Source organism: Carassius carassius, chromosome 35 (genome assembly GCF_963082965.1).
Source record: "Carassius carassius chromosome 35, fCarCar2.1, whole genome shotgun sequence".
NCBI classification, from domain to species: domain Eukaryota; kingdom Metazoa; phylum Chordata; class Actinopteri; order Cypriniformes; family Cyprinidae; genus Carassius; species Carassius carassius.
This window is the reverse complement of record NC_081789.1, coordinates 22,314,890-22,338,275: the sequence shown is the minus strand read 5'-3', so window position 1 is coordinate 22,338,275 and position 23,386 is coordinate 22,314,890. Positions and strand designations below refer to the sequence as shown.

General features: G+C 36.4%; 1 protein-coding gene across 1 annotated transcript in view; it reads right to left on the bottom strand.

The window, feature by feature from the left end:
• Positions 1–11,613: 11,613 nt before the first annotated feature.
• dpyda.1 (dihydropyrimidine dehydrogenase a, tandem duplicate 1) overlaps positions 11,614–23,386 on the bottom strand; it is a 69,691-nt gene continuing 57,918 nt past the window's right edge. Inside the window, 2 exon segments of the mRNA XM_059524055.1 lie at positions 11,614–12,812; positions 14,907–15,044. Coding sequence (XP_059380038.1) covers positions 12,642–12,812; positions 14,907–15,044 — 309 coding nt within the window. The 3' untranslated portion in view covers positions 11,614–12,641.

The following is a 23,386-nucleotide window of genomic DNA, read 5'->3' as shown; positions in this document are numbered from 1 at the left end:
GTTCTGTCACATAGGGCTATGCGATATATATAATCTACGGTAATAACTGTTGTTTAAACCATATTTGACGAGTATATTGCAAAAAACTAACATAAACTTAATTTCAGTTTCTCCTGCAAACTAACCACCCCACAGAATATAAAGAATACCAAAAGCTTTGGGAGTCACAGTTCACAGCTGTCCCAAACCTGCTAAAATACCAGCACAATAACATGCTCTGCAAAATATCGTCTAATTATCGTTGTCGGCAAAATTCCAGAAAATAGCGAGATTTAATTTTTTGTCACTATTACACCCCCAATTTCATGTGCATTTACGTAGTAGCAGATCTCCATTTTAGCTGGAGGTAAATCAGTAGAGCATGGCTGAGTTTATTCAAAGCCTCACTGGACCAAGGAAAGCATATCTCCCACAGCTTTATATTCTCCTGTGCATAATGTATGTTTATTTGTCAGAAGAATAATAATGTCATGTCTTATATTGCTACTTTTGAATGGCCATCAATTAAGAAGATGCCTTTCGCATTCAGTTACAACATCTAGTAGTAGAGGCTAACACCCCATACTGTTCAACCAAACTATGTTCTGCAACATAAGAACAGCGAATATTTTTGCAGCCACAAAAAAATCTCATCCAGGCCAATAGAAAACAACTTTACTATTGAGCCATGAGGTGTAGGCCAAGACCAAAAAAACCCCCAAAAAACTAAGAAAGCAAGTGCTGCAGACACAAGGAATTGTAGAATCCTGGAGAAGTATTGATTGTTTCCAGCAGAAAAAGCCAGAGTGGAACTTGCACATATTTAGTTTGCTCCTGAGAGATTCAGAGATCTGTGATACTTGGGGATTCAGCGAGTGCCCCTGCAGAGTGACTCCAGGCTCAGGGTTGTTTGCACACGGGGTAGGGAGGATAATCCCAAGGGTATTTTTCACCTCCTATAGGTTACGGATACAGCTCCCGCTCTCTCTCTGGATGCATCCAGCGGTGCAGACAGGATCAGCAGAGTTAGTACGTGCTCTGAGTTCTCTCGCTGAGGGTCATTAAATGCACAGCAGAGACCGGCTCCATCCATCCACACGACGTGGCTCGCTGTGATCTGGAATGGCACATGTCTCATTTGTCTTTTACATGGACTGTCTGCGAGAACAGACACTCTTGCTTTAGGGAGGATGTTGAAGTCCTGGAGTTACAAAATAAAACTGCACTGGATAATCAAAGTTTAACTAGATCTTGGCCTGTGCTAAAGTTGTTGCCACAATGCTAGGGTGGTTGCTTACTAGCCAAATAAGTCAAAAGAGCCCTCAAATTGAATGGAAAATTATGAAAGGGGTCAGCTTACCCTAATAAGATGACCCCAAGGGCTAAGAAGCCTTTTAGTGGAAACTTAAACCATGTCCTCTAAGCAAATGTCATCTGATATTTGTGGAATATAAAATACTGAATACTGATATTATCTATCTATCTATATATATATATATATATATACAGTACAGACCAAAAGTTTGGACACACCTTCTCATTCAAAGAGTTTTCTTTATTTTCATGACTATGAAAATTGTAGAGTCACACTGAAGGCATCAAGGGCTATTTGACCAAGAAGGAGAGTGATGGGGTGCTGCGCCAGATGACCTGTCCTCCACAGACACCGGACCTGAACCCAATCGAGATGGTTTAGGGGTGAGCTGGACCGCAGACTGAAGGCAAAAGGGCCAACAAGTGCTAAGCATCTCTCGGGGAACTCCTTCAAGACTGTTGGAAGACCATTTCAGGTGACTACCTCTTGAAGCTCATCAAGAGAATGCCAAGAGTGTGCAAAGCAGTAATCAAAGCAAAAGGTGGCTACTTTGAAGAACCTACAATATGACATATTTTCAGTTGTTTCACACTTTTCACAGTCATGAAAATAAAGAAAACTCTTTGAATGAGAAGATGTGTCCAAACTTTTGGTCTGTACTGTATATATATATATATATATATATATTAGAAAAATGTCAATAATGTCAAGTCAAGTATTGTATGTAGATTTAAACGTTTACATTTAAGCATAGCTATATGAGTAATTTTCCGATGTAATAGGAACGGATATATTCTGAATTGCACTTGTGATTCTATGAATTATACACGGGCTTATATTTTTAACTGATAGGATTTCATAACATACATTATATAACAAATTCTTTTCGAAGTTGTAAATAAAACAAAGATTAATGGAGTATGTTTTGCAAGAAAATACTATTTCATTCTTTCAACTTCAAAATTTGACATTTATTTCAATGGATTGCTTGCTGTTTCTTTGTAATTATTTGTGTTTGTTCTTCAAAAGATCTGTGCAGGTTATGATGAAATGTGTAATGTACTAATTTACATTATTGAATTATCAAATGACTCCATGAATTATAATACATTTTCAATAATAATTATTCAATAATAATTAGCATAATAATAAAATAAATACAACTGCCAATGACCAGTGGTCATCTAACCTTAAGGATTACATTTCTTAATTTGAAAATAAAATAAAACTCTTAAGCTTAGATGTACCCTTCTAAATAAATAAATTTTGACCATCCAAATCTAAATAAATGATCATTTCTTTTTTTTGATAAGTTATTTTTATGCTTTTAGCGGTATCAGCAAAGGACCTCATGGCGGGAATCGAACTCAGGTTGCACTATGTGTCGATGCACTGACCATGTGGCTACTGGTGCTGACAAAAATGAAAATGTCAGATAAAAAGACTAAGAGTATAAGCATACAATACATTTCTGAGATTGAGTGACGTCTATTGTGTAATAAATAGTTGCATAAATGATCAGGGAAATACTTGTATCAGCAATGCAAATATAGTTTGAATCTAACAACATGGATTCACTTAACGCTGCTCTTTCTTGCACTCAACTAGAAAGGTCCACCTGAGGCTAACAATAAAGTCTAATCTATGTCCATCCACCCCTCCGCTCCCACCCGACCCAAACTGCACCCATAAGCTTGTTTTGGCCTCTGCCGATACTCTGTCAAAAAGGTCCATTTACTGTCTGAGGTAATCACTTCCATTAGTATTTATCAGCGTGTCTGTCCGGGGACCACTTTAGAGACATCTGCTCTCTCAGGCCTCGCCGCGTGGACACCAGAGCACCGGGGCATTGCGCAACCTTTAATTGATGTCTTTTAGGATTTGCTAAGATATTAGCGCTTTCTTCTGAAACAATCCTCCGTTCCTGCTTCTTCCCTAAAGGGTCGATTCGAGACCGGAGCGGGAGGGGGTGTGGAAACCCGACTGCACTCCGGTGTCTCTCCAAACCCAGCGTTCCCTTGGCCCTGCCACTCTCTTTGGAAAAAAAAACAAGGCCTTTGCCAAAATGTAGGAAATTCCAGAAGCTTTTTAATGGAGCGTGATGCCACAGCCCTGCCAAACCCTTGACAGGGATGGCCGATGCCAACTCTGATGAGGCATGGTGGCATGGTGGCACCGGGCACGTTTCCGAGCAGGACCCACGGGCAGACTGGCAGAATTAAATTGCGGAATATAGGATGCCTCTGACAACCTTCCCATGCCAGATGTCTCCTGTAGGAGAGCTTAAAACCCTTCTCTATGAATGAAGAGTGATTTAAAACATTTTTTGCTTATAAATTGTGCATGCATATAGCTAGGCTCCAAAACATAGCACGCTGCCTAGGCAAATTAAGACATTATTGGCTTTTCCAAAATGAACTGTACTTTTTAGTAGGCCAGTCATTTTTTACTGGCACCACCAGTGTAAAAAAAAGAAAGAACATTTAAAATTATTAAACATATTAAACATTTTATTTCTGCTCATCTGAACATGAGCAGAAATGCTGACTGACAAGCAGTCAGTACTCAGTCACAGCACTCATTCAAACATCCACACACAAACATCATCTGGAGGTTTTTCACACTAAATATGTGTATTTTATAACAAACAACATAAAACCAAAATATACTTATAAACTCAAACTTTCTTACATTTATAATAAATGTAAAATATATTTATTGAAATACAAGTTGTTAAAGGATTGATCACGTTCAGTAATAACTGTCAGTAAATAAAAAACGAAAACTGATGTTTGATAATTTGAAAAAATACTGCATGTAAAAAGTATTTTTATATAACTATATTTAATAATTAACAATATTGACCTTGATATTACAAAATGATATTATCATGCATTGAGATTACTCAAACAATTTACCCAAAAACCAAATATCTAAACCACATTTGATTTATTTGGTGGTCTTACACTTACAATATTAATGTTTTGAATTCATTAATTAATTAGTATAAAAGTGGATTACGATAACCCACGAGAGAGCACAGAGCCTCAGGCTAAAGGGAACACATACCGTACTGCGTGATGATCCCGTGAGGGTATTGTCATGGTGGGAATGGTAAGAAGCACCAAAAACCGAGGGAGTCTAGACCTGCTGGAAAAGCAATTACAAATACTCGACAAGTGTAGCAGCATTCAAGAGACGTCTGCAGCAAATCTGCAGCAGACCTTACATAGCTTTAAAGAGATGTTAGGACCAAAAGATTCACTCTGATCAAAGCCTTGCCACACAGGAGAACCCGGGACACGGTGCTGAGGCAATTCTCAACAGTGCCGTTCCTTCAAAGAGACATGACTGTGAGAGGGGTTGATGAGCCTTTGTGAGATAACAAAAGGGACCAACCTTTGGTGGGCTAAAAATATCCTTCAGCCCACAAAACAATTACACTGATGGACCAAGGTGGCACAACCCCCAACCTCCCAGCTTCTCCTGCCTCATGACGTGGGTGTCAGAAGAGCAGAAAGGAATAAGTTCAAAACAAAAACAAGATCTCCTACTGACACAAGCGTCTTTCAGACTTATCAAATTGGAGTTGTATATAAAAAAACTGTCCTTGCTCTTCCAAGCTTTATAATGGCATAGTTATGGCATGGCATTTTTCAACAGTCCAAAAGTAGTCAAATAAAGATCATCCATCCATATTAAAACATGCCTCACATGGCTCCGGGGGTGAATAAAGGCCTCCTACGCCTACGTCATTCGCCGGAACTGCTTCTGCCTACGACAGTTAGCAGAAGTGAAAGAAATATGTTTATATTGTTTTAACGATGGATATTTTTTAACAAGAACACACCGATTTGCTACAAGAGGCATTTTTGCTACAAGCAAAATTACTAGCATTACAAGCACACCGATTTGCTACAAGAGGCATATTCACCCCTTCAGAGCCATGTGAGGCACATTTTATCATGGATGGATGCATTTTAGTTGATTACTTTTGGACTGTTGAAAAAAAAAACACCCATCCATGCCATTATAAAGCTTGGAAGAGCAAGGAAAAATTCTAATATAACTCCAAATGGATCCGTTTGAAAGAAGAAAGTCATATACACATAGGATGCCTTAAGGGTGAGTAAAACATGGACACATTTTTATTTTTGGGTGAACTAACCCTTTAAGGCTTTTTTAACTTTAAACGGTCACTTCTGGCCAAAATACCAGTCCATAATCCATAATAACGCTTCTTCTGGTGGAAAAGTCCATCCCCTGTTGTTCTCTCACATAAATCCACCAACATATTTGTTTAGAACTCTTTTGGCTTGTAAACGGTGATTGATCTGTGCATATTTCTCTCCTGATTCAGATGTTCACTGGAGAAAGCAATATTATTGATGTAATGCTGTAAGTTAAATACAAATGTTTGCCCTCCATAATGCTACACTTCTGATCACATTTTCAACAGCTATGCCCAGTTAGGCAATCAACCAAGTCATTGATATTTTGCAGAGTTATGGCCTATAATGCGATTCTTACAATAAGACCAAATGGAATTATTAATATTAGGATTCTGAATAGTCAAAATAGATCAAGAAATAAATGTCTCAAGCTTGATATCAAGTAACAAGAAAGATTGACACAGCATGTGTGGACACCTGCTTTGAAACATGTGAATCTGGTGCATGCAATAAACCGCGGCAAATTTAAATAATTACGAAATCCCTTTGCAGACAGCAGTGCATTCATATGCAGAGAGGAAACATATGAATATATACAGTGTGTTTATTTGATGAAATGACTGACAGTGTTGTTTCCATGTAAGTCTGTGAGGTTTGATTACACACTGAGACCAGCCCACAGGACAGAAAGTGATGTGCCTTTATTAAAACGCCGCCGCAGTCACTGAATGCATACAGATGCCATAATGTAATAGATAGCATCACGCGCTGAGTAACAGAGCAGTGAGAAAGAGCAAAAGGGAGGAAGAGTAAAAATAAAGTCTGCCGGCTCAGTTCATGTCGCTGCGCTGGAATTTGCATGTTATCAGAGGCAAAATATCTCAATCAAAATGTCACCCGCCGCCTGCAGTCCTCGGCTGGGCTTTGATGGCGCAGAGGCCAATTTCTGTAAAGTGGAGCTCAATGCAAGGACTCTCCAAGGGACAAAACAACTTCCATCTTAGAATTTGATATGGAGAAAGAAGGAAGTGGGAGAATTGTGCAGCTTCACGGTTTTGATGCACACCGACTCACACAGCTGGCGAACAAATGTCAGAATCAAAAGATCACGCATTGACTTAGCATATGCTACCAATCTAGATTTATATTGTTATGTTTTGTAAGTAAACTGTTGTCGTTTTTACCTTTTTTAAATCAACAGCTCACCCACAAATGAAAACTCAGGGTGAAATGAATCTGGAAATGAATCAATGTTGCTCTTTGATATTTCAAAAAATCTGACAGATGTTACCTAAAACATACAGAGAGGATGAAATCCTCACATTCGCACACCAGTCGGGATACTTGGCACCTTCTCCAGACTACCTCTGTCTCCCTCATTACCACAGAGTGTGAAAACACCTGCATCTGTGATTAATTTAAAAGCTTAAACATTTCACTGGACCCAGATATTAAAGTAGCAGTTTAGGAAAAGTGCTAAAAACTTGCAACACTCTGCAGGTCTGTGTAACAGAATGATGAATTAGTCTAGCTGTGTCCATCTGTCTGTGAGAGTGGATTTGTGTAGCGCCCTCTGTTGAGACTCACCGGTATGACGCTCTGTAAACGAAGTTTACAGTGAAACACACACATGATGAGATCAAGTCCTGAATCAGCAGGACCAAATACCATCCTGTCCTTCCTCCTTAGGCTCTGTTCACTGGTATTTCCATCTCATCTCACTGACCTTTACCTGTTAAGCTCTGGTATCAGAGTGTCCTCAAACACACCCACCAACACCCAATGGGCTTTTATGTAACTAACTTAAGTACACACACACACACACACACACAAACACAAACACACACACACACACACACACACACACCCTTTTGAAACACGCATAAGCAATGGTAACACATCAGGTTTTCAATGTCACACTATTTAAGTGACTTTTGTTTGATAGAAATTATTAAATCTAATTAATTAAATCTAATTAAGTATATTGTAAAACTACTGAAAAGCTGTCCATATATGAGGGCACACTGAACATTTACTAATAAGCAGGCCCATAGGGATTCTGTGGCCACAGAATTTAACAGCAACTGAATTACTGCTATTCACAAATTTCTACATATTACCAGTTACTTGCATTATTTAAAGACAGACAAATCAAAAGACAGAGAGACAAACATACTAGATGGATAGACAGACAGACATAGATAGATAGATAGATAGATAGATAGATAGATAGATAGATAGATAGATAGATAGATAGATAGATAGATAGATAGATATAAAAATACAAAGATAGGTAGAAAAACAGACAAAAATGTTTATGTTTGAAAAATCCTTTACAGTCTTTGGAGAAAATTGCAGGCACAAGTACAACATAGAGTTTACTCTGGGCCTTTGATAGGAAGATGAGATCGCTTCTGTTCACACACACACACACACACACAAGAAATCAAATAGATTATTACACAGTACAGTGGATCTTCCATTACTAGCATGTTCTGGGGACCGTGTCCTTTTGAAGCATAGCTAGAAATGCATTCTTTCTCTCAGATCGCACCCCTCTCCTCCTCCATGCACGAGCATGGCTCCACAAAGACGCTTCACAATGCATGTCAAACTCCTGTTCTGACTGCGCCGTGCAAACACCACAGAACAGTCGACCGGCTTCAACAATAATTCACCAAACCAGCTGTTAGGCTAAGTTCACTATCAGAAAATGGGCCATACAACAATACGAGTGAGTCTTCATAACCTCAGCATTCAAGTCCTGTCGGTACGGCCGTGAAGCTGCAGACTCTGGCAGCTCTTTTTCTGTCACAACACGATACGTGGCTGTTTTTAGAGCTGGGGAGGTGCGGGCTACTCGCATCCATTAAAGAGAAGGTGCTGGGAACTAATTCATTTGTCACTTAAGCCTGGAATTTTCCAAATGTCAGACACAACAATTTCTCAGCACACATCCCACTCCTGCTCAGTGAAGACAGAGGCGAGATATTGTATCGAACGACGGTGGGGGACAAATACGAAGCTCTGAGCTAATGTTTCTGTTTATTACAGCTGTCCTGATAAATGATGTCCACCACTGAAGTTTCAGACCGTCGCACAAGATCCCGGAGTAACATCAGACCTCATTCTTTCTAAAATGTACACTGACAGAAAACACGAAAATACTGAATTTACCTTTTAGAACATGCGAAAACTGAAGAAAATTAAATTTCTGTCATCATTTACTCTCCTTCAGGTCATTCCAAACCTGTATGACTTTCTTTGTTCAGTAGAACTTATAAGAAAATATTTTGAGAAATGTCACTGGAACGGAAGTCAATGGAAACCAAAATCATCATTCTTAAAAAATTAACATTTTTGTGTTCTGCTGAAGAAAATCATACAGATTTAAATCACATGAAAGTGAGTAAATGGTAGAATTGGTGTTTTTGAGTGACCCTTTAATTCAAAGGGTCAGAAGGTCAAACAGCCATGGAAAACTGAATAAAAATAAATGTATTATATATTTATTCACAGGGGTCAAGTATGAGCTGATATGTTTCATTGCAGCATTATAAATATATATTTTTTACATTTTCACTAAAATTTCATGGCCCATTAAAATAAAGAAAGTTTTATTTTAGCTTCAAGCTTTCTTTTGTTCTTTGTTATCAACACTCAAATGTAGACAGGTTTCATAAAAAGCAACAATATGAGCAAATAGCTGAGAAATACTACATTTGTTTCATATCCAGTACAATTATCAAAGCAAAGATGCAGTAGATGGCTTCCATCAGCACTGCCAAAGCTTGTACAGGCCTTTCCCACTTCCTTGATCCATATTTCACTCGGTAACGACAGTTTTCATTTATATGTGGCTTAGTGTTGATGGTCGCATTATTTTGCATATGCATATGTAGACATATGAAAGCGCTTGTTTCTGTGTCTTCCTCGTCTGTGTTTTTGATCGGCACATTCTAGATTCATTCAGGAGATGCGTAGTAGCGCCCCCAGGTGTATAACGTGTAAAACCTGTAAAACACGGAAACGCTGAAAATGACATGTTTTTTGCGGGGAAGCGTCGTCTCATGAATAACGGAAAACTCTGTGTTTGGTGGGGAAAGAGTTAAGCATGTTTCCCTTGTAGTTCTCATTATTAAATATATAAAAATATATCAATATTTTTGTAAATAATATGTGTATTATTTTTGACAGTTTAATTAATGCTGATTTATTAAAGAAGTTTATTTGAGTTTATTCGACTTCTCACAATTTTGGGCACAATTGTCAAAATAATAGACAATTAGTTTTCATTTTGAACTATACCTTTAATTCGTAGTGTCAAATGGTCATGGAGAACTGAACATACACACTGAATTTTTGGAAAAGAAGTGCATGTAAATACATTATACTGACACACACACACACACACACAGATCTTTCAAATATTAGAAAAGCAGCCTAGTGGATCATCATTTAAATTCCACTCTGACTCTTGGCTCAAATCCAGACATTAGACAATGGATTGAAATTAAAGCCAAAGCTAATGGGAAAACATGCATGACAAAAACCTCACGGTTAGCCATGTTCAAGCTGCGTGACCCTCGCACGCCACAGAGTGGATACCGCTGTGACCTGAACAGAAGAGCAATGTTTTTCAGAACATCATTAACATTAATGGAGGTACAATCAATCAAAGAAGATTTTAATCTCAAATTGTTTAAGATTCCATTCACCTGAACACTTCAAACCATATTTCTGTGGCTGCCTGTGAATCCTGATAAGTTGGCCATGCAGCTAGTCGGCACAATGCATTAATGAATGTGTTTGTTTGTGGCAAGCACAATTATGCTGTTGTTCAGCATGTGCTTTAACAAGCAGACAGGACTTTTTAGAAATGTCTGGCTGCTGAAGAGAGTTCTAAGGCCAGCACCCTCGTCATCTCCGCAAAGGAGACACGTCAGCACACCCACACGCTCCGCCGCCGCCGGTTTAATACGGCACTGATGATCGTTTGCACTGGCCTCGAGTTCACACCACTGGTGCGAGATTGATGCCATGTTGATTTTTAATGATGTGTGCTACGACGCAAGAGAAGGGGGGTGCGCCACTCATCCTGCACTACGACCATGCAAAATGTCATTCTAATTATCTCACCAGCCAGCCAATGAGGAAGTAAACATTTACACCAACCTGTAACCTCTGAAGCCGAGACTCGGGGCCCGCTTCAGAGTGGAACCCGATTTATTGGCAGACTGTGATCTGCCTGGCGACTAATCAAACCAGCCGGCAGCGTTCGGCTTCCACCCATCTGTAAACAACACAGACTACGTGACATCTACATAACAAATATGAACTGCCACCCTCGTAGGTGAATGCGGGACCTCAATTATTTCAGTCTCCTTCAAATGTTTTTCATGTGTTGGCGATGTGCAGGTTGCCCTCATTAACCCCAACCGTTATTACAGTATTAATACAGTACATCAGGGAATTGCTTACAATAGTCAATAGTGCTAGTCAAATAAGATTGACAACCAGACTTTTTATTAATATGCAAGTCCACAAGGGTGCAATTACAGATAAGTACATATTTCTATATATAGGTTTAGAGATAGGACTAAGCAAATTATTGTTACAGTAAATTAGTGTTACAGCTGTATGAAACAAGAATCTGAATGACATTTTTTAAATATGTATAATTTTTAAGCCAAAATTATATATATAGGTATAGGTAATATATAATTTGTAAGTATAACCTGAAATATTTGTTATTATTATTATTATAAATTAATCATATTTTCCCCATAATTCTCAGAACTTTAATATGATACAAAATGTAACACAAAATTAATATAGAACATATATACATATATATATATATTAGGGTAAAGTATATATTATATATGGGGGGGGGGGGTATTTTAAATATTATTTGTAAATATTGGTGGTATTTGTTGTTATACCATTTAATGGTATGTTTATTTAATTAATGCTACTTTTAATAAACTATAATATATATTCGAGGTAAATTATGACCTGAGAGATGTACAGTATAACCTGAAATATTTGTAATTCTGATTTTATTTATTTGTTTATTTTTGTCAGTTAAGCACATTTCCCCCACAATTCTCATAACTTTATATATGAATTTTTTTTTTTATAAAATGTATGCACACAAGAAGACAGTTACTGATTTTCCACATTATAGTAATGAGAATTTTCAAAATTAATAATAATTTTCTTATGTAATGAGCTATGATTTTGTATGTTTTGGGGCTGAGATATGACCAAGACATTTCTTCATGAGATTCATTCATCATTGTTAAGGACAAGTGCACGGCCATCACTGTGTTTGATCGTCTGCTTCATAGAGAGCAAGCTAGGGGCTTGTATGTGCGGTACGGATGGGCCGTGTATTTGTAGAGATAGAGGTGGTCAGACTTGACCTTTTGGGTCCAAGATGAATAACAGCTAGTCTTCATCTCTAATGTCTGGAAATAGTCATAGATGACCTTTACTCGAAATGTTCAGCATATTACTGAGGTAGACCGGCTCTCTAAATGACCCTGTCCAGATGGCTAATGCAATCAAAATCAACCATTTGTTATTAAGGCTTTGAGGGAAATACATTAAATCCATGTCAATTAGGTAACTACTACTTCAGGTTTAGTTGTAGAAGTATACTGGCTTTTTGCATACAATATAGCATGTATAACATCAAACAAACCTTTTCTAATCATCATGCGTTATGGAAAACAACATCGAGTGTGATTCCGAGCCCAACCATCCACCATTCAATTAAAATCCATTCATTTCCTCATTTCCCATCAGCAGCTCTTGTATATGTGATTGCATTCTGTTCTGGATGTAGTGGACGATCCATCATTGTGGCTCTTGTTAAAGGATACGCGTGGTCTTCCCACATCTGCATAAACAGCCAGATTCATTTCCATCAGCCCTCAGAGAATGAGAGGCAGGAACTTCACCTCGACAGATCGCCTTGCTATTGTTTCAAAATAACACCCCCTAAGATTATTTCTGGATAATTGGCTCCTGAAAATAAGGCAATTATTTTTTTTTAAATCTAATTATTTGCACCCCCCCACCCCACAACAAAGTTAATTCTTTACACTGCAATTACAGAGTAAATTTAGTGCTGTGATATAGACTGTTTTTTTGTCTGGGGTTTTCTGTCAGCACACAGGCTCCATGGCTTGAAGGAGGCCTCACTTTGGCACATAAGGGGTTGTCCTGGCAACCATCTTGATGCAGTCGAAGATGGGGCAGGCGCTGAGGCACAGAGTACAGTCGCTGCAGCTGTCCTGAATCATGGGGAGATGAGTCTCGGGGTCAAACACAATGGCCTGCAAGACACAGAGACATTAGAATCGTTATATCCTCACCAGGGGCGACAACCAGCTACGACTAGATGTTACACAATACAAACACACTGTCCCTCCACCGGAGCACACGGATGTGTGAAACCTGTCAGGAACATGTCATGTGGCTCATATTTCACACATTTCACAAAAAAAAAAAAAAAAAAACATTTTGGGGTGTATTGTATTGTGACATTTTTTATTTTTCATTTAATTAGGCCCAAATTCTCATTATTGTAATGCAAAAGAGAAAACAACAACAACAAAACAAAGACATATTTAAATGGTATTTATATGTAATGGCAGTATTTTTAGAATCTGCCTTTCAATGCTTTACTTTTAATAATATAATTATATTATTTTATGATGTAATACAAAAATGACAAAAAAACTAAAAAACATAAACATTGCACAAATATAACAACAAAATGTTCAAAATGATTAAAATGTAAATCCTATTTAAACATCATGATAACATTTATAGTATCTGTGTTTTATTTTTAGCCTAATTACAAAATTATAATTTACTAATATCAAAATAATTATATTATTGCAATAAAGTACAAATTTACTCTATTAAAGGGAAAATGTAAAGCAAATAAAATTTATTTTTAATATAAAAAACTTAATTTGAAGCTGGTTTATAAATAATGAAAAACAACAATAATAATGAAAACAACAACAATACATGTATTATAATTATTGTTAAAATAAGGATTTTGGCTGTAATAAAGTACAAACTTACAATTGATGAACATGCAAATAATTTATTTAATTATAATTAAAACCTCAAAGCTAAAATTTTAAGCTGGTTCAGAAAATGCTAATTAACAAAATAATTATAATCATCATATTAATCAATCACCAATAATAATAATAATAATTATTAATGTAATTATTATTATCATTGTCATATAATTTTACATTTACAAATTTTACAAATTACTGTACATTTCATTGTCATCAGACTCAAAGTTATTACAACATTACCAAGAATTCTAGAGGGAAATCTGTGTAGTTGTCTTAAAAAATTTCACAAAATGAAAAATCTTTAATGGGCCTAAAATAGGCTTCATTTGCTTTATGCAACAAGTAACTTTTTATGTGTATACATTACAGAGAAGAGGAATGATGGCCATCGATCTAAACGTTATATTAGACTGTTCAAACAATCTGTGAAGTGTTGTGTTTGAACAGCAGGAAGATTAGACATTATTTTGGCAGGTGGAATCGAGTACGGGCACCTTTTCAAACATAACCGGATTGCTGCTAGCGCAACAGAGTGCTGTTTTGTATTGCTTGATGGGCCACCTATTTGATCGTGACACATTATTTTGATGAATGCTCCTCTATATTAGAAAGCATTAATAATGTGTAATTCCTCTTAGAGATCCACTCACAGACAATGAGCGTCACTGTGAACAATTAATGCTTTGATAAAACCCGCACTCTACTTCATCAATACCCTCGTGATAAATTGCAAGGGACATTTATTTAACAGGAGAGGGTGAGATGAATACTTTAATAAAACTGTCAGAGCCATCCCACTTGCCGTTCTCCTGCAGGCTGAAGCACAAGGGGACATCATAGTTTTCAGCGCTAATATTCATTACAGTCTCTAAAGGGAAAACCATGTGTGCTAATGAGATGTCTTTAGCCTGCCAGTAAGATGCGTCATAGCAGTACTCGTTTTTTTATTTTAATTGTATTTTTTGGCACTATTTATGTACATGTATGTCAGGGTAGAATCATTAATATTGGAATATTGGTTTAGTTTAGTATTTGATAAAGCAGTTTTAGTATTCACTTCAGTATTTGGAGTCTGCTAAGCATGTATGCTAACGGCTAGGCTAAATTTTTTTTATCGTTTTTTGTTAATGTAAGCCATATTCTGTTAGCTATAAGTGAAAACCACTGGTTGTTGAGAGTTGGAAATAGTTCTTTCTCAGTTTATAAAGGACCGGCTGGAGTCTTTGAGCCCTGGAGAAGCCAGGAGCTGTAATTGAAGAGCCAGAGGCTAGGAGCTATGGGTCTGTGTGGGAACAAACAGGCAGTGGGCGGACGGAGGGAGGTACGCACCTGGTATCCAGTGTCGTTACAGGTCATGTAACACTTCCCGCAGTTAACGCACATCTCCAGATCGATGAAAGCTTGCACTTGCTCCTCAGTGTTGAGCTCTTGATAGGCGCCGTGTTGCAGATCTTTGGCTATCACATCCTGAGTGTAAAAACACAAACATATGGGAACTTCAGACCAAAGGTCAAAGGTCTTGAGGAGAAAAATAGTTTCTGAGCTCTAACGATATGTAAGCAAGTGTATAATATAAGTAAACATACTTTAACTCTTGTCCAGGTCCCTTTGGAGTGTAAACTCTCCTTCTTTTGGTGGAAAGTCTCTCAGTTTCTTTCTGTGGTTGCAGTCGCTTCCTTCTTTTCCTGCAGGTACAGGCCAAAACTGGGTAGACAGTATTGGAGAACAAGAAACAAACAGAATTAACTGCACACACAAATAATAGATATTAAATGAAAAACATTAGATGAAAATAAAACACTAGAAAAAAAAAATAGAAATGTTGCTTTGCTTTTGATCTACAGTAACTGAAATAAGTATATTATACTACTACACTGATAATAAAATATTAATAAATACTATAATAGTATACAGTATAAATAATACTAAGTGTCGTTGTTGTTAACTAAAACAAAAAAAAAACTATTAAAAATGGTTTTCAGTTATTGAAAGACAGCTGGTATAAAACACAATATAAGTATTAAAAAAACCTAATAATAAAAAATGTTTCCTTGGCATCGAACTAAAACTAAGTTACAATAATATTAAATAATATATTTATTATTATTATTATGATTAATAATAATAATAATACATAACAATACATAATATAACATTTTATAAATAAAAGTAAAGAAATAATGGTTAATATTATTTATGATATAAGCTTGGCATCTACCGTAAGCCTAACTGAATTAATTCAATAAATATAATAATTATTTCTATTAATTATAATATTAAATATAACTGTATGAATACAATTATTATAATTATTATAATTTAAAATATTAATAAATAGTATAACAGTATAATATAAATAATTATAGCATATAATATATACTTTCATATAAATAATATTAAAATAATACTTGTTCTAGCAATTAAATTAAGGAATTATATAAAAAAGAAAAAAAAAATTGGTGGGATTCTTTGTGGTCCATGTTCTTTTCTGGACATTTGCTATACTATATGCTCTCCAAAAACAGATGCCTGATATCATTTGGTGATTTGGTTGTGTTTTCTTTGAGGTAACCAATTATATTTCCTGACATACTCAATTACGTACTTCCTTTCACGCAGTGCCATGTGTTCTCTAAGATGCTCTCACCAAGGAGACGGGTATTTACGCTTACTAGTGATTACTGATTCACTGGGCTTCAGATGCCATGTGTGCCAAAGCATGAGCGCTGCGTCCCTCATTAGACCATTAGAGAAGTACACACGCTCATGGAGAGCAAAACAAAGGCATTAAAGACACACACTGCTCCCTTCTGAGGAGTGGCTACTCTTTTTCATCCTTGAAAATTAATGAGATCCCTTCTGTCAACACACAGGTTTAGAGTCTAATCTGCTCCGGGCTTAAACCGCTTTCATTCCACATGGAGGTGAGACTCCAGGTTTGTGGCGTTTTGCACAAGGCGATGCTTTAATGTTAAAAGAAAGAAAACTTATTGGCAAGCACGCACGATCAATATAACATCCACGGCCCCCGAAATAGCTGCGCACGTTGTCGAAATCACTTGTGCATAAAAAGTAAAATGAAAACTGATGTAGGTCACGCACAATGATTTCTGAGAGATTATTGTTCTTGGTTTACCACTTTTGTATCTTTTGAAGGCCCTGTACTGTAAAATCATGCAATATATTTGCAAAAATATTCATTTGCCATTCAGGCTTAAGACATTACCGTGGCGACGAACAGGGATTGCCGGCTCGCTCGGAATTGTGGGTGGAAGATTCTCCCGTTAATGGATTCAGCAGGAGTGTGTCGACAGAAAACATGATTTCGGCCACTTCACACTCTCTCAGTGGGCGTCTCGAAGAGAGCCGGGACGTCTTCACTTATTTGATTCTCCGAGACAATCCTCACCATGCTAGAAAAACCAGGTCTTGGCAGCTTTTTGGAATATGGTAGTTGATTTGTTTTGCTGGTCTTTACTGGTCTGCAAACTTTACCCATAGGATTTCTACACTTCTTGGTGGTTCTATGTCAGTAGATATTCAGGGCCAATCCAGCCTCCATGGATGAATATGGAGAAATCTTTTAATTAAATACTGGAATATTAAATACTATAAATGTTGAAATGTGAAAAATCTGGCAGATATCATTTTCATAAAGTAAATCTTTACATTTTACTGGAGAAAAAAACAAATAACTCCCACTAACTGACTAGTCCAACAAACAAATAAAATAAAATAAAATAATTTGTTAAAACATATTTTAAAACATCTTGTTTCATCTACCAGGTATCATTTTTATGACGTAAATCTTTACATTTTACTGGAGATAAAACTACATTTTGAAAAATTTTAATAAAATAAAATCGATAAATTATATCATACTCCTTAAAGTAAATTTAAACATTTATTAATTATTTATTTATTTTAAATTAAATTAAATTAAATATATATACATATATATACATAATTTTTTAAAAACATTCTAAAAAATAAAGCAAATCATGTGACATGAGGGTGAATGACAGAAAGTTCATTTTTACATGAACTATCCCTGTAGTGCTTGATGCCAAACCTGGGAAACACGCATCTCACAACCACATTCCAGATCAAACTACAATCAGATCTAAAGATATTCCACATTACAGTTCAAGCGGAGCCAGCAGATGACATTTCTTGGCAAGTGAGTTTGAATATCGTTTTTCGTCACATATACAAATAAAACATTCATTTAATGTCAGAGTGGATGTCAGCGCGATAGCTGATCAAAAGATGTTAATCTTTCGCTCATCTGATATCTTCAGACACAGAGAGCGCGTGTCAAGCAACAAGTCTGAAGGTGAAAAACTCAAAGACCGATACTACCTAACATGAAAGAGTGACGCAGGTTCAAAGCAGAGGCAGTCGTTTCCCAGCCGAGCACTTCATACGATCCAACTATTAAGCCTTATTGCTCTTTTAACTGCTCATTGCCATTAGGAAAAGATATCAACTCATGAGTCAAAAAATAAAAGCCATAAAGAATGCTATAAACAACCCTGAAGCACAATAATCGTGTGATTTATCCGCACTCAACCACTGCAGAAGGTTATAATTAAATATGAAAACCTAAATTTATCTCAAGAGCGTTCAACCCTCATTAATTTGAACCCAGGACAGCACAAAGTCTTTTCCAACCACAGTGTTTTTCCTTCATCTCATTGCTGTTTCTTTCATGACACTGCGAGAGGCTTTTGGGTGAACCGGCATAAACGGCAGACAGAGAGGGGATGCCCTGGGAGACAGTGAAAGTTAAGACCCCGGCCTCGGGCGCGACTCAAAGGGAGCAAGACATTCTCTTAAGCTCATTAAGGCAAAGCTTTCAACTCCAAACTCCCAGCATGTCGTGCATTATCACCGCTTATTTGTTGTGTAGGAATTTTGTGGCCTGCTATTGAAAAGTCATCGAGCTGTGTATGGTTTAATGAAAAGTACTGGGTGACGTCCACCACCCCAAATGCTAGTCCTGTGTTTTCAGCTATCAGAGACACTCTCCTAATTGGATGCATTGTTTTTTTTTCTTCTTAATAGTACACACACTTTTTCTCACTTGTACCGTCCTCTCAAATTTGTAAACAACACATTGCACACATCAACAAAACAAAGATTAATTTAGGTGACAGACGGGCTGCTTTATTCAACTTATTGTTTATACAGAACACAATATTACAAAAAGGAGACAATAATTACTGGAAACCTAAACAACTACTGTCATCTCTTACGTTGCCATTGATACAAATATTTTTAATGAATTATTTTTTTTTTTATTGTTTTTTTATTTTTTTTATTTATTTTATTAACCAAATTATTGTGGTTAATGATAAATAAAATAAATAAAAAGTGATAGTGCTAGTATTAATGAAATACATACTAAATACAGACACACCCACACATTAATTATGAATATAATTAATTCATACTATATATATATATATATAAAATTATTATTATACAAATGACACCAGTACTAATACTAAAACTGAAATCATAAAAAAGCTGTCAAAATAATAATAAAAAAACTGTTATAGTATATAATTTAAAATAAAACTAGTTTTACCTCTATAAATTCTCAAAAAATGTCTCTAATCCCAGCTACATATGCAAAGACAACTATAAGAAATATATATTATTTGTATTATTTCCCTAAACAGTGTAAGCACTGAGACATTAAAAAAAAAACTTACTTCAAGCAACCTAAATGACCTCACAACAGCAACACTGGCTTAACCAATGACGTGAGTTTAGGGCGGGGGAATCTGTTTGACCGACCAATGGAAGATGGTGATGTTTTCTGGAAACCTGTTTTATAAAAAACTAATAAAACTAATAATACTACAAATAAAAGATATTTGATTAAGAGATAGTTCACCCAAAAATTACAATTGTGCCATTAATAACTCCAAACTCGGAAGACCTTCGTTCATTTTCGGAACACACATTAAGATATTTTTTGAGGAAATCTGAGAGCTCTCTGTCCCTCCCATAGACTGCAAGGATACCACCATGTTCAAAGTCCAGAAACGTAGCAAGGACTTTGTTAAAATAATCCATGTGTCATCAGCGGTTCAACCGTAATATTATGAAGCTACAAGAATACTTTTTTTGCATAAAGAAAACAAAAATAACGACTTTATTAAACAATTCGTCTCCTCCGCGTCACTCGCCATTTTGGAGAGTATCCACAAAACGTAAACAACATATGCTGTTCTGTGTCAGGCACGCCACACGGATACAGTGTTTTCTTTCAGATCAAAGTGTAAACAATGTAGACAACTTATCCGTGTGGCGCAACTGACACAGAACAGCATACGGGAGGTTCAGAGCTCTCAGAATTCAGAAGTCTGCTCTGTTCAGCGAGCGGCTGAGAGGAGAAGTGATTTCAGTTAAAACAGATTGTGTTGCTACTCTAATTTTACATGCAAATATAGCGGAAATCACAGCACAGCTATTGTCTTTATCTCATGTGAGCCTATTTGATTTTATCAGATGACTGTTCAATTATAAATCAGGGAAGGGTGAGCTGGTTATGTAGACTTAATGGGCAGCGTTTAATAGGGGTGCTCACGTGTTGTTATGCGCATCTCGTCAGTAAAGCCGGTTCTCTAATCAGCGGTAAATTCCATCAGGTGCGTGATTTCACATAGAGCAGCTGTTACTACACAGAGCCATTGTTAACTGAGAAGCTGCGCAAATCCACGTTCATTTTCAGCGTTTACTGATGAGATGCGCATTAACGATCGGCCGATCATGATCGGAGCACCCCTAGCGTTTAAGTCACTATTTCATATTCATTTGGTTATACAGTATATCAATGAAAACAGTTTAATGCAATATATATTAAACATATTGCATAAAGCATCCATATTTGTTCATGCCCATGTTGATTATAGTATTAAAAATTTGAAAAGTATTAATTTAAGGTCCATTTTTAACATATAAAAATGCGATTAAGTTGCGATTAACTCATGAAAATTATGCGATTAAATATTTTACTTGATTGACAGCCATTACATATATATATATATATATATATATATATATATATATATATATATATATAGTGAGAGAGATATATAAAATTGATGTATACTTAATGGCCATACATTTATTCAATGGTAATTTAGCGTCAAACCCTTGCTTTTAACCCATAACACTTTTGGGGCAATGAAACCTCCCTGAACAACGCTAGCAGTGTGTTATGCATTGTGATTGGCCAGCATCTCGTGGGTCAGATATGAGCGAGGGCTAATGAAAGACCCCATTGAGCAGTCGGACAATTGCTCGGCAATAACAGTACATCTTCACTCTGGCCAGGCGAACAGGACAGCGGCCGGCTGAGTCCCTTCATATTTAATGTGCACTAAAGCAGTGCTCTAAACTGCTCTCCACTGGCCCGTTCACAGCTCTATGCACAAATGACCCCATATGTCACCTAAAATAAACATGATTCCAATCAAGCGGCTAGATTACAAGATGGGATGGTTTTGAGGGGAAAATGCTTTAAAAGATAAAGTGCGTGTGATTTCTGTGCCTCTAAGATCACCAAACAGAATAGCAAGAGTAATGAACGTGTTCAAACGGGTTTCCCAAACATTTCATTTGTCATTGGTTAGGTCTAATAGATCTCGTTCTAAACTGGTTGAGCTAATGTTGCTTGGTTAAGTTTGTTGGCATTTTCAAACAGATATATTTTTTTGTCCTTTCATATAAACCTTGGATACAAGGAAGTGAAATAAATAAATAAATACATGCATTCATACATACATAAAGAACAGACCCCACATTGTGGCACAGCATACTGAAGTGTAAATTTGACAATAAAATATATATATTTTAAATAAATAATAGTAATATAGTGTATATTTTAAATGTACAAACTTGTTGAACAAGGCTGCATCTCATTTCTAGTTTTACTTGATCTTAGTGCTGCGTTCGACACCATAGATCATGACATACTCATAGATCGATTATAAAACTATACAGGTATTCAAGGGCAGGCTCTAAGATTGTTTAGATCCTACCTGTCCGATCGCTACCATTTTGTTTACTTAAATGGGGAGTCATCTCATTTATCATCAGTAAAATATGGAGTGCCACAAGGATCCGTCCTAGGTCCCCTTCTATTTTCAATATACATGTTGCCCCTTAGTAATATTATTAGAAAATACGGAATTAGCTTCCACTGTTATGCTGATGATACTCAGCTATATATCTCAACGAGACCAGATGAAACCTCTATATTATCTAAGCTAACAGAGTGTGTTAAAAATGTAAAAGATTGGATGACCAATAATTTTCTCCAATTAAATTTGGATAAGACAGAGATATTAATTATTGGACCAAAAAACACTACACAGAATCTTGTAGATTACAATCTGCAACTAGACAGATGTACTGTTACTATTCTACAGTCAAAAATCTGGGTGTTATATTAGACAGCAACTTGTCTTTTGAAAATCATATTTCCCATGTTACAAAAACTGCATTCTTCCATCTTAGAAACATTGCCAAGCTACGAAACATGTTGTCTGTTTCTGATGCAGAAAAGCGAGTTCATGCATTCATGACCTCTAGACTGGACTATTGTAATGCACTTCTAGGTGGTTGTCCTGCTTCTTCAATAAACAAGCTACAGGTAGTCCAAAATGCAGCAGCTAGAGTCCTTACCAGGTCAAGAAAATATGATCATATTACCCCAATTTTACAGTCTCTGCACTGGCCTCCTATTAAGATCCGTATCAGTTACAAATGATCATTACTTACCTATAAGGCCCTAAATGGTTTAGCTCCTGCGTACCTAACTAGCCTTCTACCACATTACAATCCATCACGCTCCCTAAGGTCACAAAACGCTGGACTTTTGGTAGTTCCTAGGATAGCAAAGTCCACTAAAGGAGGTAGAGCTTTTTCACATTTGGCTCCCAAACTCTGGAATAGCCTAAAAACGCATTAAAAACGCATCTCTTTCGCCAAGCATTTGAATAATGTATCTTAAATTGAGAGTATAGTTGTATCTGATCAAATGTGCATTCTTATTCTTTAGCTTGGGTTAAACTAATTAATTTTACTTTGTTGGAACAGCAGCTATGCTAATGATGTCTCTATTTGTTTCTATGTTTTGCGTAACTAGGATTTACACAAGCTCCAGTCTGGATCCAGAACACCTGAGATTATGCTGACCCCTCAGAGGACCCCAGATGATGCTAACCCTGAATCAACAACAGAACTAACTAATATTGCTACAAGTGTGTAATATTAATAATATTCATCATCTGGCTGACTACGACTTGTATACATTTTTCTACAAATCCTGTCATATGTGCACAAACTGACAGTCACCACTTATAAGCTATTACTAAATATTGTAGAAACACAATTTTCTGTAAAGTTGCTTTGTAATGATTTGTATTGTACAAAGCGCTATACAAATAAACTTGAATTGAAAACTTGAATTGAATTGTTGCATTAATATAAATTAAGACTTAAAAGATGTTCATCCACCTAGAACAATTTTTTTTTTTTAATAGATGCAAAAACTCAAGACCAAACATAAAATGAGTCTTAAGTGGTTAGATGTGAAAAAGTGTGAGAATAATAATACAAAATAGTATGAGGTATTTCAAAACACTACTTCTAGAATGCCATTAGGAGTACCTCTTTTGTATTTCAATTTATTTTTAATTCATTTTGGACGTTCAAATAAGACAACATGGGCAGGGAATTGAAATGCAGAGCCTGTGGTTGGACAATGTTATATTTCCAGTGAGTTGTGT